A 16549-nucleotide genomic window follows, 5' to 3' on the forward strand; every position below is an offset into this window, starting at 1 on the left:
GAGGTACCGGGCAGTTCACAGCCTCTCCACATGAAACACATGCAGCCTTTAAAAGAAACAGACCCAAAACACAGACAAAGCCCCTCCCTCCCCACTGAGGCCCGGGAAGAGGCTGCACCCAGGGCTGTGTGAGCATGCCCAGCTGCGGGGTCGCCAGTGAGACAGGTTTACAACCCATGTTACCCTGCGTGAGGAGAGCCGGACCTAAGATCTGTTTATACGATACACTGACTATGGCATCTTATAGACTTCCATCGCTGGGCACAGAATACTCGGATGGCAAGAGGACCCTAAAGCTAGCTAGAAACATCAACGTCTCCATTCACCATGTGGTCATGATACTATACTCAGCACCAGGTACGTCACACCATCAGCGCGCAGTCCCAAGCCTCTGGCACACTTGGCGTCATACCCAGCATGAAATGTGCACACTTCACATGCGACACGTGTGGGGCAAAGGGGAACCGACGGGCCACAGTTTGTCAGAACCGCCACAGGTCCGTCCACGCCGAATGGACACACCACTGCAAGGCTCCACCAAGAACGCTGTCCCTTACTGCTGGTAATTCCCGTACTGGCCCTGTAAGAGACCAGGAGAGATTACTCCCAACACACGCAGACGGCCCCGCCCCGCCAACGTGCAGGACGAGACAAGGAAGGAGGTGTAACAGGCAAACAAGCGGACAGGGCAGTGACCGGCTTTCCCAGCACAGAGGCCCCTATGGTGGTCTGAGCCAGCCCTTGGCCCCCCTAGGTCCTCTTCCTAGCACGGTCTGCCCGGCTCCTTCCTGGCCCCCAAGCAGCCAGCTCTGTGGGACGAGACCCAAGCTCTAAAAGTGTGGCCACCTGTGTCTAGTTGCCGTGTCTCCAGCACGCAGAGGGCACACGTGGCCTCCGCGGCAGGAGAGAACGCCAGACTCTGAGTTGAGCATGCACAAAACCAGCTGTCTGACCAGGGTGAGTGCATGTCCAGGTAATTTCTAAAACCTTACAGGGTCAGAGAATAACACCCTGCAAGAGGCCTTGGAAGACAGCTGGTTCACCTCATTATTCGTGACCTCAGAAGAACCTGTTATGTTTTGACAGACATGCAGACCTACATGTGGGGAAACATCCAGAAAGCTTGCCTGCTCGTAGCCGTACGGCCGCTGCTGCTGTGCGGACGGGCCAGTCTGCGACGTCCTATAGCTCCCGTACTGTTGGCCTTGTCCTTGCTGGTAGCTGGAATACTGTGAGGGGGCTCCCTGGGCCGGCCCTGGGAACACACCAGCTGTGGTGAGGCCACCCCACCACGCCCAGTCCCCTGGAAGGCTCCAGACAGCAGACCCAGGCCTCCTGGGCAAGTCTGTGTAGCGGGCGCGCTCAGCTGGCCGAGCTGCTGCCCAGTACATCGCCTGCTGCCCCAAGAGCTTCACGTCACGGTGGTCCCTGTGGCCCACATGAGTTCACAGCAACCAGTGAGCTCCCATGCAAAAGACAGTGGACACTAAGCTCTGGGAGAGTTCAGAAAGGCTGCGGGAGGACAGCATTGTGGGCCCAGAAATAAGCAAGTGCTCAGAAAACAAAGGACAGGTACAGCAGCCAGCGCTGGGATGACGTGAACAACAAAATAAAAAAGCACGGAATTACAGCCCAACGTGTGATCAATATCCACGTCACCTAATACAAATAATGACTTCTTTCTGTTTTGATTTTTTAAAAAATATATTTTATTGATTTTTTACAGAGAGGAAGGGAGAGGGAGAGTTAGAAACATCGATGAGAGAGAAATATCGATCAGCTGCCTCCTGCACACCCCCTACTGGGGATGTGCACGCAACCAAGGTACATGCCCTTGACCGGAATCGAACCTGGGACCCTTGAGTCTGCAGGCCGACGCTCTATCCACTGAGCCAAACCGGTCAGGGCTGTTTTGCTGATTTTTATCTGGCTTTTCTATTTCTATATTTTGGGGGTTGCTTTCCCTTTAAAGGGATTTAGAGATTTAGTTTGTTATATTTCTCTCTCTCTCTCACAGGCATTTACATGGCAGCATTTCATATATTATGAAATTCTTTCTTTGTTTTCATTGTAAAATATTCTGTAATTTTTGTATAACATTTCTTCCCTGACCGCTGGGTGTAACTTAAGAGAATTTTTAACATTCTACATTGTTGTTTACTATTTAGTTCCATTCTTACTATATGTGTGTGTGTGTGTGACTACTTTTAAAAAAAATTAATTTCAGAGAGGAAGGGAGAGGGAGAGAGAGAGAAACATCAATGATGAGTGTCATCGATCAGCTGCCTCCTGCACTGGGGATCAAGTCCAGAACACAGGCATGTGCCCTGACAGGGAATCGAACCAGTGACCTCTTGGCTCCTGGATCGACGCTCAACTGAGCCATGCCAGCCAGGCCTTGTTATAGTTTTAGTGTTACTTCACTGTAGTCTGAAAATGTGCTACATAGAATTCTTTATATTTATAAATTCATTTTTTTGCATTTTCTCCATGTGACTGATTTTCGTGACATTTCTGTATTAACTAAAAATAAAGTGCCCTGGGGCCTGATCACGAAGTCGTCTTTGTATAAATGGTGATTAATGGCTCAGTGGAGGAGACAGACCTTCCCGACAGGATGCCAAATAATCCATGTGGAGCCCCCTAAGTGTGAGCTGCACTCGGGGACTCACTCCCAAATATTACAGAACGTGGAGGGAACAGCTGTAACTGGACAGATGCCCCCTGACCCCAGTGACCGAGATCAGCATCGGAGGCGTCACGCTGACAGGAGGTGACAAGGGCACCTCACCTCCGTGGTCTTTCCAAAGCCCACAGGCCAGTCTCGTCCTGAGAAAAACGTCAGACAAACCCAACCTGAGGGACAAACTACACAGTCCCTGCCTGGCCCGCCTCCCAGCTGCCAGGCAGGAAAGAGGAGAGCCGGCTGGGCCCAGCTGGCCGGAGCATCGTTCCGCACACCAAGGACAGGTTGCGGGTGGGTTCCGGTCAGGGCACACACCTAGGTTTTGGGTTCAATTACCGGTCAGGGCGAGTGTAGGAGGCAATCAATTGATGTTTCTCTCTCATATCAATGTTTCTCTCTCTCCCTTCTTCTCTCTAAAATCAAAAAAACATATCCACGGGTGAGGACTTAAAAAAACAACAAAGAGAAAGTCGGAGCGACTGTTGGAGCCCAGAGGAGTGTAAGGAGCAGGGAGACTGTGGGCCCAGAGGGTCCCGGTTAGAAAAGGACATTCCGGGAAACCAGTGAGGCCTGAATCCCTGTGGGTCTGGACCGCGACGACGGACCGACATTGGCCTCTTAGTGTGACAGTCGCACAACAGGACTCTCCCCTCCTCACAGCTTTCCCACAACACAGCCTAAACCACCCCGTCCAAGTGCAGGGGCGCGGGCCGGGCAGCGCCCTCTTACCGTAGCCTGGCTGCTGGCCCGGGTAGCTCTGCTGATTGGGGTACTGCTGCTGGTACCCCGCCTGCTGCTGGGCTGTGCCCTGCTGGTACCCCGCCTGCTGCTGGCTGTACTGCGAGTTCCCTGCAGAGTGGAGGAGACGCAGGTGACTTCTGCTGCTTGTCAGGGGCTCTCAGGAGCCTTACTTTCCCACTCTGACTTCAGAGCAGGAAGCCTGGCACTTGATGCTGAGGCCACACCAGCTGGGAGTTCACTGCTGCTCCTCTCTCGGGAGTGAGGGCGGCGGCTGGACCTTTCCTCCAGGGGGCTGGGCGGCTGGCACCCACCCGAGAACCAAGTGCACGTGTTTCCTCCCAAATCCACGTCTGGAGAGTCACACTGGCGGCCTGCAGGCAGCGGGTGTCTGCAGCAGGGACGGGCAGGCGCTACACTCGGGCTGCAGATCCCCTAGCCGTCTACCTCTTGGATCACCCTGGTTCCCTGCCCTCCACACTGCTTTCCTGACCTGTGGTTCCATCCCTAGGGGCACAGAGTGGGTGGTCTGGGGTGAAGGGTGCGGAGATCCGAATGCCCTGCAGCCACCCAGGACCTGCTCCCGCATGTAGAACCCTGTGGAACCCACTACCCACAGCGGGCCTCGTCTGCCTTCTTCTTCGGTCTCTTGGCAAATTCGGCATTTGGGGGCTGCTCTGCACAAGGCCTGTCACAGAGCAGAGTCTGGTTCCCTGCCCCCTGTGGCCAGCCCTCCTGCTTCATGACCACACTAGGCGAGCAGGACCCCGCCTGCCCTCCCACTTCCAGAAGTCGATGCGGCCCCACAGAGCTCTGGCCCTGCCCTGAGCATGCCGGGTGCCTGCAAACCAGCATCTCAGTGGGGGCACACCACCCTCCCATGTGGCGCTGTGCTTACCACCCTCGTAGTAGTGCTGCGTGGACTCCTCGAAGGACCGGTCGTAGCTCTGCTCCGAGTAGGACGTCTGCTGATAGGCATAATCGCTGTGCCCTGCAAGCAGACCGACGGCTGGCAGTCAGGGACCTAACCACCAGACCCAGGGGCGGGGCAGCCCGAGTCGGGCGGGCAGTGCCATGGGGTGGGGTAGCGGCCAGAGCCGGGCACGATCAGTTCCCCACAGATGGCGCCCATGACGGAGCCCACCAATGGTCCCTGTAAGTAAAACGCAGATGGCCACACGGCCCTCAGGTGCCCCGAGGACTGACTACATTCCGTCTTGACACGCGGCAGGCACCGTGGCCGTTGGCACCAGATCTGCGGTCTGCCATGGGGATCCCATCTGGGGTGCTGTGCCCCGCAGAGACCTTCATGCTATGTGGCGGGCCTGGTTAGCCCCGTGCTAGTCTCGGCTACCCCAACCCGATCCTGCCGGCTTGCTGTCTGGGAGTCCTGCCCAGCCATCCCCTCCGACCCGTAAATGCCACCTGCCAAACCCGGGACTATTGAGAGGGGACAATGAAGAGGAAATCCTCGGCGGGAATACGACTGACCAGCTGGGAGCTGAGTGTCACAGACACGAGCAGTGGCCGGCCATCACCTTCCTGGAGGCGTTTCACAGGCCGCTGCATCCCTCCCCTAAAGTAGCCACAGCTACCTGCTCAGTGTCCCACAGCTGGCCCCGCTTCACCGCCGCTGGGGAAGACAGACGAGTTGTAGTGGGACGAGTGGCTGTGACAGGTGCCAGTCACTCAGGCCCAGGGACCGGGATGCTGGGTGGGCGGGCGTGAAGGGTGGGTGTGGGCAGGGGCATTCGGGGACTCACCGTCAGCGTAGTACTGCTGGCTGAGCGGCTCCGAGGCCGCCTGGCCGTGGCCGTACTGCTCGCTCCCGTAGTACTCCTCCTGGCCCAGGTACTGCTGGGACGAGCCTGCGGGCAGGCGGGCTGTGAGTGAACTTGGGGCCTCTGCCCCACGAACACCTCCTCGACGGGCCACAAATCGAGATGCCCCCCGACACCACCGCCGGGGATACCACGGCACTGCCCCACACGTAGCCCTCTACACCCCGGACTGTCGCTTAGACACAGCTGCCCACCCCCTCTGCAGCCACGCGGCCACCTGTGACCCCACTGAGCGCTCCAGCCTCGTCCACCCCTGGGAAGACACAGCTTTCAAACTCCAATGTTTCGTGGCCCCGCTAGGCTCCAACTCACGGCATCCTCCTTGTGCAATACCAAAAAACGTGTGCACACACACACACACACACACCCGTCCTCCCAGCCCTGGAAGGGAGCACATGGACTGTGCGCGCATGGTGGTACCTTGCTGGGAGGGCCGGTAAGGTGCCATGGGCCGCTGCCCCATCATGCTGCTCCCCTGCCCGCTCTGGCCCATCATGGCGATGGGCTGGCCCTGGTAGTGCTGGCTCCCGCCCTGCGCCGAGTTGTAGTGGGACGAGGCAGCCTGCTGATGCATCATGGACACTGGGCGACACGACAGACCCGAATAACCCCGAGAAGTTCCCAGGGCAGCACCTCACCCCCTCGCTCAGGCCCGAAGGCGCTCTTCTCCCAGGCAAGCCTTCCCTGTGCCCCTGGGGTCCCCTAGAGATGGTCTCCTCCCTTCCCCGTCACACTGCCTACCAGCGAACCTCGGCACCAACTCTCACCATGGTGACATTCAGAAGACGCCACAGGCTCCCAGGCCATCCGGACACCCCCGCCACCTGCCTGTCACTCAGTCACCCTGCTCAGAGCTCTCCCTCAGCAACGCCCAGCACCACGGATGTGAGCCATGTCAGGAGTGAAAAGAGCTCCAGCTGGTGTGGCTCAGTGGACAGAGCGTTGGCCTGCAGCCTGAAGGGTCCTGGGTTCGATTCTGGTTGAGGGCACGAACTTCGGTTGCTGGCTCCTCCCCGGCCCAGGCCCTGGTCGGGGTGCATGTGGGAGGCAACCAATCTATGTGTTTCTCTCACACAGATGTCTCTCTGTCTTTCCCTCTCTCTTCGACTCTCTAAAAATCAATGGAAAAATATCCTCAGGTGAGGATTCAAACAAAAACAGTTAAAACAGCCCTAACTAACTGGTGTTGCTCACTTGTTAGAGCACTGGCCAGTGGACCAAAGGGTCACAGGTTCAATTCCCGGTCAAGGGCATGTCCCTGGGTTGCAGGTTTGATCCCCAGCCCGGGTCAGGGGCCCATGTGGAGGCAACCAATCAATGTGTCTTCCACACTGCTGCCCACCTCCCTTCCACTCTCTCTAAAAATCAATGGAAAAATATTCTTGTGTGAGGATTAGCAAACAAAAGAGTGAAAAAACACAGATGAAATATGTCTTAGTAATAGGCTTTATCTGACTTAATAGATCCAAAATACGATCATGTCCAGTATGTAATTACTACTAATACATTGAATACGCCTCACACCCTCTTTTCTGGACTGAGCTCTGAAACCTGGTGTCTGATACTCACGGGACACTTCAGTTTGCACCTGATGCTCCCTGAGTACTCAGCACCCTGAGGCCACCATGGTGGACAGCCCAGCCTGGGGGCCCTGCTAGGAAGAGCGCCCAGGGCCCCTGGCCACCCCTTCGCCCTTGTAGTTCTCTGCCTGACTATGCCTTCTCCCCACCCAAGTGACCCCAGTCCTGTCTTCTCAGCAGAACCCAGGCACCCTCTGCAGAGCCTTCCTGGGTGCTGTGGGGAGCAGACTCGGTCCCCTAAAGCTGGGCACTGCCTGACTTGTATTCACCAACCCCTGACCCTGGGGAGCTCCGGGGGGACAGCCCTCAGGACCCCTCTCCTCCTCAGCACCAGCCCGTGCCTAGCAGGGCAGCCTATGTGTGACCTGTACACTTTGGAGGGACCCAAGGACAGGTGTGCACGTGGGCTGGGCCCGGGCGGGGCGTTACCTGGGTTGGACTGCATGTTGATGTTGGCCCGTGACACGTAGTTGCTGATGGCACCTTGGCCCTGCAGGGGCACGCTCTGCGAGGAGGGTCCTGAGTGGCTGTAGCCGGGCCCCGAGCCGTGGCCACTGCCGGACATGCTCATGGAGGTTGTGGGCAGCGTGCTCTGTGCTGTCTGCTGCAGGGTCACATGGTTCGGACCTGCAGGAGAGATGGGTGAGGACGCCTTCAACCCATCTAAAGCCACCTCTGACGGCAGGCCGGGCTCTCTGCCCGACACCCCAGTTCCTCAGGTAGATGTGCTGTGCCGTCTCTGACAGGCCCCAGTGGCCAGCAACAGCTCTGCTGCAGACAGGAGCACGTCCATTCTCGTCAGACAGTCCCACGGGACCTATGCTGTGAGTCGAAGTGGCCCTAACCTGAGGTGCAAATTCAGCAGGAGAATTGGAATGAGGTGTCACCCCTGGCCCCTGCACCTGGCACTGCAGCTGGCCCGCAGCCAGAACCTTCGCTCTGTCCCGTGTGGCTACCTGGGAGCCTGCATTGGTGACACTGTTGCCAGAACCAACCACAACCCCAAACCCCAAACCAGGGTGCTCACCATTGCCGATCTGGCCCTGCATGAGGGAGGCGGGGGGCAGGCCAGTGCTGATGGCGTCACTGAGGCTGCCCTGGGAATGCAGGCCCTGGCTGCCGCCGCTCTGGGACAGCGCTCCGGGGCCCAGGTTCATGTTCTGGGTGGGCGGCTGTGGGCAACAGGAGGTTATGGGGAGGAGGGTCAGTTCAGATAACGACCACCAACCAGCAGTCACTGCAGGGACTTGTCCAGCTGACTTCCCTCATAATGGGAGGGCCTGCCCCTTCTCACCCCCTGTTGGTGACCTTGGCTATGCCAGGTAAGACCTCAGACCTCTGCTCCCTCGCTGGCGGTCTGAGGCAGTGCCTGACTGTGCCAGGCAGGGTGGGAGCCGCCCCCACCCCCTTGGCACTCACGGCGGGCAGCAGGGACTGCATGTTCTGGTTGGAGTCTGCAATCGTGGCCAGGTAGACCAGGTTCCGGTGCAGAATCTGCTGGTACCTGCAGGCGAGGGGCGTGTAGTAAGCAGGGGAGCCCGCAGACCAACCCAAAGTTCACCCAGGACAGCTTGCCCTGCATCCCGCCCCGGGGACACTGACTCCACAGGACACCTGGGGACTGAGCAAGCAGCAGAGTGCCCTGCAGTCCCAGACGGGCCAGGTGGGGAGTGGGTGCCCGTCCAACAACAAACTCAAGGTGGTGGCCAAGGGGGACGTGCCACCCGGCTTCTTCAGAGAGGGGGTGCGGACAAGCCCTCTGCAGATGCCCCTAGCTAACCGATCCTCCATGCCCCCTGAAGAGGTGCTGGGAGGAATGCCCAGGGGGTGTGACGGCCACTCACACACGTCTCCCTCCAGGTGGCTCTGATGCCCAGCGTGTGCACCTACTCTGTGTCCAGCCCTGGAGATCTTACCTGGATGGAGCCCACTGTCCCCAGGTGTGTCCTCCAACTGCTCACAGAGGTGCCAACAGCGTGCGGCTGGGGCCTCCCCAGCGGCCCTCTCTCCTCCCACACTTCCATTTCCCTTCAAACGCCCCACACCTCTCTGGGGAGCAACCTGGGGGGCAATGCGGTCACCCTCCAGGGGTGACGCTCAGTGGTTTAAGTGACCTCCAAAGCCCAATACGCCCAGGCCACTCAACACCCCCAAAGGAGGCCTTTGCAGCGCTGGGCAGAGTCTGTACCACCTGACAGCTGAGCTGCGGGAGGGGTCACTCACTGGGCACACTCGGCCGTCTTGCCCTTGCTCTGATGGTCCAGGATGCACTGTATCAGGTGGTGGTTCTCATCCAGCATCTGAGGGAGAAGCAGACGTGAGCGCAGGACGTGGGTGCATCTACAGTGCCTGCTGGAGGTTAGGGGGTGTGGGCTCAGCTGCTGACTCGATGTGACAATACCTGCTGTCAGCATTCTATGTACCCATTGCCACTCATTTGTATTACTCAGCCAGCAAGGCCGAGCCCTTTCCACAGCCCCATGCTAAGCACACAGCGCCCCCTCCCCAGGGGCAGGTCCCCAGGGGCAGGTCCCACGTTCTCTCATCACCTGCAGATGGGATCCCACAGTCCCGGGATGCTCCTCCTCCCCCATCTAGGGCCCCAGAGCAGGTGCATTTGTCCAGCTAGGGGGTGTTAAAAACCTACAACAGGGATTGGGGACCCTAAGACCTGTCTGGAGGGTGTGAGGTCCACAAATGCCAGCCACACAGCCGTCCCTCCCAGGGGAGGCGGCTTGTATCCCCGCAGAGCATCACAAAGACCTACAAGAGCCACCTCTTCAGGACGGCCACTGGGGGGACCGCAGCTGCGAGACCCAGGAGGAGGTGATGGAAGGAGCGGGAGAGGGAGGACGGCCTAACGGGAGGATGGGAGGGCCGTGTGGCAGGTACTGGCAGGTGCAATGTCTGGTGAGCACATAGGACAGCCAGGGGCAGACCCAGCGGCACCATTCTCTGCCTGGGTGTGAAGAGATGGAGAAGCATGCGGCTCAGTCACGGCTCTCCATGTAGGAATCTCCCTGCTTGGGAGGGAACAGCATAAGAGCCCACAGCAAGCCACTTCCAATAGAAAGGCCTTTGTCCAGAGACCATCGCCAGAGGAAAAGCCTTTTGTTCCCACCAGGTTGTGCCCAGTCATCTGGCCCCAGTGGTTCCTCCAGACAGGCTCAGCTCTGCTGGGCCCTGAGCGGGGAAGGCCCTGCGGCGAGGGGGCAGAGGGGCCCACCTACCTGCCACTGTGCTGGCGCCTCAGCACAGGATCCCAGCGCCACTCCCTCACTGTGCCACATGGCCACCTAACTGGTCTCTGATAGTGGATCCTACTCCTGTGGAGCCTGGGGCCCAAACTGCCCCTGGAGAAGAGACAGAGGCCAGGCCCCACCGCGTTGCAGGGCCACGGTCAGCTGCCCCCTCTGCCCCTCAGCCTCCAAGTCCTCAGGGCTGGTTCCTCTTACTTTAATTTTTTTAAGAAATACATTTTTATTGATTTCAGAAAGGAAAGGAGATAGAAACATCAATGATGAGAATCATTGATTAACTGCCTCCAGCACGCCCCCCACTGGACATGCAACCTGGGCATATGCCCTGACCTGGAATGAAACCACAGCCTCCCGATTCATAGATCGATGCTCAACCGCTGAGCCACGCCAGCCAGGCTGATTTTTATTGACATTACAACTTCCTCCTCCCCTGGCTTTCCCACTCTGTCCCCACGGTGGAGGTGCCCCAAGTACAGCAATTCCCACGTTGACCCAGCAGCCTGCCAACACGGGGAGCCACCAGGGGGCGCTGTGAGCCCAGAACTGCCTGCCACGCTCACCTGGGGACAGAAGGGTAAAGGGTGCTCAAACACACCAGGAAAGGGCATTCGGGTCATTCATACATTATGACTCTTTTCTCCAGATCAGTTAACAAAGGAAAACAACGAACAGAGCTTCCTTTCCCTGGAAGGCTCCAGCCTCCAGGCAAGAATTCCCTCCCAAGGACCACACTGTGCGTTAAGGACTGAAACATTTTCTGCACCCATGTTCACTTCGGGTGTGGGGGGAGCTAAAAGGGCGATGCTGGGAGGCCTGCAGTTATGGAAGAACCGTGTACGGCGTTAAGCAGCATTATAAACGTTTTTTGTAGTCTTTAAGGGCATGAGAAAATGTTATAAAATTTATCAGCTTGAAAAAATGTTACAAAATCTGTCAGCATGAGAAAGTGTTACAAAATACTAAGAGACAGAGAGAGAGAGAAACAAAGGAAGAAGTAGGACACAGAATATTGTCTCAGCTAAGTTAAAAACACTCAGGAAGCCCTAGCCGGTTTGGCTCAGTGGCTAGAGCATCGACCGGCAGACCAAAAGGTCTGGGCAGGCTCCTCCCTGGCCCGGGCCTGGCCCGGGTGCATGCAGGAGGCAACCAATCGATGTGTTTCTCTCACATCGATGTTTCTCTCTGTCTTTCCCTCTCCCTTCTACTCTCTCTCTTAAAAAAAAAAAATCAATGGAAAAATATCCTTGGATGAGGGTTAACAAACAAGCAAACAAAAACGCTCAGGAAAAAAGTCCAGAACATGTTGGTGAAAGAGCCAAGTGAGTGACTGCTGCGCCACAACCCACCCCGCCCCGGTGAGTCAGGGACAGGAAGGCAAACACTCAGGGACGAGGGGACAGGGCTGAGACAGCTGAGCCATCAGCAGGATTCGAGAAGCAAAGGGACAAGTGATAACTGGATCAGCAGACCCCAGGGTGCTGCAAGTGACACTGCGCCACCCGGGGAGCCCACCCTGGGGACGCACCAGGCTGGAGGAGGCTGAGGTCCCTGGCCCTTCCCCACGGCTCACCTGCAGGAAATGGGGAAGGGAGGGTTTGGGAGGGAGGGGGGAAGGTGTCTCCAGGGAAATGAGAGCCTGGGAGGAAAGACAGAGATACAGAGGCCAGGACAGCACAGCCTCCTGAGCTCTGTGCACCATGTGAGGACAGTGGGAGAAGGCGCCACCAAGAATCAAACCTCAGGCACCGCAACCTCGGGCTCCCAGCCATGGGAACCGAGAAAGAAACGTCTGCTGTTTAAGTGCCCCGTCTACAGCAGCTGGAGACAACCAAGAACATCTAAAAAGCGTCACTTGGTTTAGTGATGAGAAGGGCAAGAGGGTGTTGCTGGGAAGTGGAAAGGCAGCAAAAGGCGGATCACTCCGGATTTTTACTAGCAACACACCGCAGCACCGTGACTCTTCTCGTGTGGGCGTGATACTGATCAGCACAGAATCTAACCTGGAAACAAGAAGTGAGGAGGGAGACCCTGGCTCTCGCTAGGCCACTACCCAGCTAAGGGGGTCCATCCCCACCCTCCCTAGCGCGGGCCCAAGGCCTGGAGTGAGGGGACAGTGCCCCCTCCCACCCCTGGGGAGAAAGCACTTTCAGTGACAACTGCCTAAAATGATCAATTAGCCAAGTGAAGGGAGGCTCGGAGTCCCCAAGCCATTAGCAGCCACGGGGACACTCTAATTTTTGAAAACAGCCAAGGTACCTTCCTTACCGAATTAGCCCACATTCTGGAAGGCAACAAGTTCCACATCTGACAGAGCCCAGGGAGCCCGCCCCTCACCCCTACCCCCACCCCGACACGGACAACAGAGCAGGGCTGGCCTGGTTTTGACGTCTGCCTGGCTCTCAGATCTTGGGCATGGCACCTGCCCTCGCTGGTCTCACTTTCCTATTCCTGACCCACACGGCAAACACCCAGATGCCCACCTGCCTATCAGCTCCGTCCTGTCCCCATGGAACTGTCTCCCCTACTCAAGGTGCTGGCACGAAGGACAAGACTGCAGAGAAAACCAATCAAGAGCCCCAATACAAACTGTAACAATGAAACTTAAATTTACTGATAGACTGATTTCAGAGAGAAGGGAGAGGGAGAGAGATAGAAACATCAATGATGAGAGACAATCATTGATCAGCTGCCTCCTGCACACCCACCCCACTGGAGATCGAGCCACAATCTGGGCATGTGCAGTGACCGGGAATCGAACCCGGACCTCCTGGTTCATAGGTCAACGCTCAACCACTGACCTACGCCGGCTGGGTGAAATTTAAATTTATTAAGCAACTACCTGTGCTAAGGAGCAAGGAGGCACCTGCATGCCAGCCAAGGCCTAGTGCCCAGGGGCCCCTCCAAGGAGCCCAAACCCAGCCTCGCAGTCCAGGGAGATGGCTAGTGGTGTCGGGAGCACAGCACTGGACAGCAGGGGCTCCCTGGTCCCAAACCAGTGGAGAGCCGTGTAGGGCAGGTCCTGGACCGCAGGCCACAGGCTTTGCCGGGACACCGCCCACCTCCACCTCAGGGTCCCTGTGCTTCTCACCAAAGCGCAGTTCCGCCTGCATCTCACCCTGCACCAAAACTGTCTTTGGTCACCACCGGCTACTCCACCCTAACCCCACCCTGGCTCCCCAGGTCAGCGGGCACTGCCTGCCCCTCTAATTGGCATCTCATGCCTGCTCCCCGCAGACCATGGGCAGGACCACCTGCAACTCCCTGGATCTTCCAGACCAGGGGTCCTCAAACTGCGGCCCGCGGGCCACATGCGGCCCGCCGAGGACATTTATCCGGCCCAGCGGGTGTTTTTGCCGCCGCTGCCTGTCCTGCTTAGCAGCCGACTTAGCAGTGTGCATAGGAATTTGTTCATAGTTTTTTTTTTTAAGTATAGTCCGGCCCTCCAACGGTCTGAGGGACAGTGAGCTGACCCCCTGTTTAAAAAGTTTGAGGACCCCTGTTCCAGACCTTCCACTTCTGCTCCTCGGTTCTTCTGTCTGGAACCCCTCCTCCATACAGCCTCTGTACTGGGTTGAATTGTGACCCTCAAAATAGGTTTGATCCTAACCCCTGGTACCTGTAAATGTGACTTTATTTGGAAACAGGGTCTTTGCAAACACAGTGAAGTTCAGATAAATGAGGTCAGTCCAGATTAAGGTGGGTCCTCAATCCCATGACAAGTGTCCTTAGGGGAAGAGGGGAATTTGGACTCTTAGACATACAGAGAAGAGGCCACAGGAGACAAAGACAGAGACGGGGTGACACATCCACACACCATGGAGCACGGAGGACTGCCAGGAACCATCAGAAGCTCAGAGGAAAGCATGGGACCGATCCTCCCCCAGAGCCCCCAACAGGAACCAACCCCGACTTCCAGCCTCCAGAACTGAGAAAACGTTTCCGGTTTTAAACCACCCAGTCTGTGGTAACCGGTCACGGCAACCAAAAGAAACAAATACATCTACCTATCCCAAACACTTCCACTGACATACCCAGTGTCACGGACACTCTAGTATGTACTGGGCACTGACAGGTTGGGACTTGGCAAATAAGTCAGTGACATGCAAACGTGGAAGCCCAAGCAATGTGTCAAAACTCAGCACATGACTGTCAAAGGAGCATGAGGGAGGGGACATTTGAGTAGGGCCTTGAAGGTTGAGTAGGAGTTTGCCTGGCAGAATCCTATGCAAATACGCTCTAAGAACAAGCTGTATACTTCCTGCTCCCTCACTACCAAGCAGCTTCTGAAAAACCCTGGCTTTTCTCAATGCTCTGAGCATGAGCACACGCTGAGGACACAGCTCCTGTGAGTGTGAGTCACACACCTCTCATGGCCTTCTCAAACTGCAAGGAAAAGACTCCTGGGAACATAAATTCACTGTCAAAACACCAAGGTGAGTATACACATCGCTGGCTCAATCAGGTCAAATCAGATGACAATTTAAACTGAAGACCCATTTCCAATGAGCAGCAGTTCCCTTCTTTCTGATCTGATGTTCGGGAGCAGTGCTTTGCCTGGAAAATGTGGGGAGCTTTACTAAGAAGAGAGTGCAAGGTGCAAATAACTGGATGAATGTTGAAGGCGAAAGCTGGCTTCAGGAACAGCGACTCTGCTCATCACACTTAACGTCCAAGAGCCAGATGCCCGGAGGCCCTAGCGATTGCCGAAGTGTGTCTCTGAGCAAGCACTCGACGCTGCACCAAGTGTTCCCACATCAGGTGTCATGGTTGGAGCAAATCCTGGAGCCTGTCTGGGTTCAACTCCTGGATCCATCACTAACCATCAGGCACTTAGCTTCTCTCTGCCTCAGTTTCCATATCTATAAAATGAGAATGTTAGTAACTACTACAAGGAATTAAATAAGTTAATATCTGCAAAGCCTTAGAGCAGTGCCTGGTATCAGTAAGCACCACATAAGTACGTAATAAACAAACAAAAAATGCCAGATTTTAAAGTCTGTGTTTTTGCTGCTTCTCAACTAGCTTCTTTCCTGGTTAGAGTTTACTGAGACTCATGTGTCAAAACCAGCCCAGCAGACAAGGTTCACAGATCCTGCATCATCAAGAAGAGGGGCAGGGCACTGGGGTGAATCCCCTCAGGGAAAGCAAAGGCTCCTGGGAACCAAGGAATACTGCTGTTCACCCCATGAATTCCAAGCTTAGAAAGAAATAAGCAAATCTACCAAAAACGTTGGCGAAACAGCAGAAAATACTAAATCTAACTTCCAAATTTAAGGGTTTTGTTAAAGGTGCCCCAACTCCATGTAAACGTTATCTCTAGAAGATCACAAAGCGAATCCGTGAGGTTTCTGTTAGGTGAGGGTGCTGGCCCCGGGGTCAGGCTGAAAACAACTTGACACGCGCTTAAAGGCAGCAAAGCTTGGCCAGCAGGTCGACCTCGAGGCGTCCAGCACTCCTCAAAGGGCCGCGGATGAGCCTGAACGGGAAGGGCATCGCAAACTCGGGACGTGCCAGCACCTTACTGAGGGGTGAGTGTGGCCAGCTGTTGGGCCCCCTCCACTCGCCAAGCTGGACCCTGGGGCCAGGGGCCGCCCGCGGGGTTGCGCCACAGCCTTAGCCAGTCAGACGGAAACCCCTCTGCGCTTGGTGTGGCCCGGCTATTCCCGGCTGAGCCCACGACCCCCAACCCGCAGACACCATCCCGCGAACACCATTTCGAGGGCGCCGGCCCAGCCGCCCTACGCCCCTATCCGCGGCGCAGGGTACCCAAAGGCGGCGGGTCCGCACTGCGCCCGGCTTGGCCCGCGGACACGACCCTTCGGACACCATCCCCAGGTCGCGCGGCCCCGTCGTCCAGCACCCCTACCCGCAGCCCCCGCCCCTTGGCGCAGGCTGGTGGCGGGGGTCTCGTGGGGCCCGGCGGGGTGACGGCCATCGGCTGCGCCCCGGCTTTGTTCGCGCCCCGCGCCCGCCGGCAGCCCGCGCCCCGGCCCCGCGCGCGCACGCCCGCACTCCGCACCGCCCTCGGCCCGCGGGACCCCGCCTACCTTCTGGATAGTTTGCTGCGTGACCTCCCCTTTGCCTCTCGGCCGGGCGGACGCGAAGGCCACCGACATGGTCGCGGCGCGAGCTCAACACCAGATCATCGGGGCTTCTTCTCCCGCTGCGCTCGGCAGCCCAAGGTGTTCATTCTCTGCAGTCGCTGGGGGTTGGGGGCGCGGGGGAGCCCGACGTGGGCTCGTCCGCCCCGCCGCTGTCGCCGCGCTGTCTCCGGGCCCGCCGCCGCGCCACCACGCGCACCGCCAGTCCCCAAGGCCCAGCCCCGCGCGTCGCCTCCTGGGGACCGCCCCCCGCTCCGCGCCCGGCCCGCCGCCGCCCCGCCGCCCCCCGCCCCCGGCCGCCGGTGGTTCGGCCCGGCCCCGCCCCGGCGCGCGCACGTCCGCT

At 57.5% G+C, this 16549-nt stretch overlaps 1 protein-coding gene across 1 annotated transcript; it reads right to left on the minus strand.

Annotated features, from left to right (window-relative positions):
- Nucleotides 1–553: 553 nt before the first annotated feature.
- On the minus strand, nucleotides 554–16473 carry SS18L1 (SS18L1 subunit of BAF chromatin remodeling complex). Its single transcript, XM_054724234.1, has 11 exons — nucleotides 16153–16473; nucleotides 9069–9145; nucleotides 8265–8349; nucleotides 7873–8017; nucleotides 7275–7472; nucleotides 5686–5847; nucleotides 5188–5292; nucleotides 4323–4415; nucleotides 3416–3535; nucleotides 1128–1255; nucleotides 554–580 (listed from the first exon to the last, which is right to left on the minus strand). The coding sequence occupies exons 1-11, from the start codon at nucleotides 16219–16221 to the stop codon at nucleotides 554–556; spliced, it is 1209 nt and encodes a 402-aa protein (XP_054580209.1). The 5' UTR covers nucleotides 16222–16473.
- Between the last annotated feature and the right edge of the window lie 76 nt (nucleotides 16474–16549).

Source organism: Eptesicus fuscus, chromosome 12, assembly GCF_027574615.1.
Source record: "Eptesicus fuscus isolate TK198812 chromosome 12, DD_ASM_mEF_20220401, whole genome shotgun sequence".
NCBI lineage: Eukaryota > Metazoa > Chordata > Mammalia > Chiroptera > Vespertilionidae > Eptesicus > Eptesicus fuscus.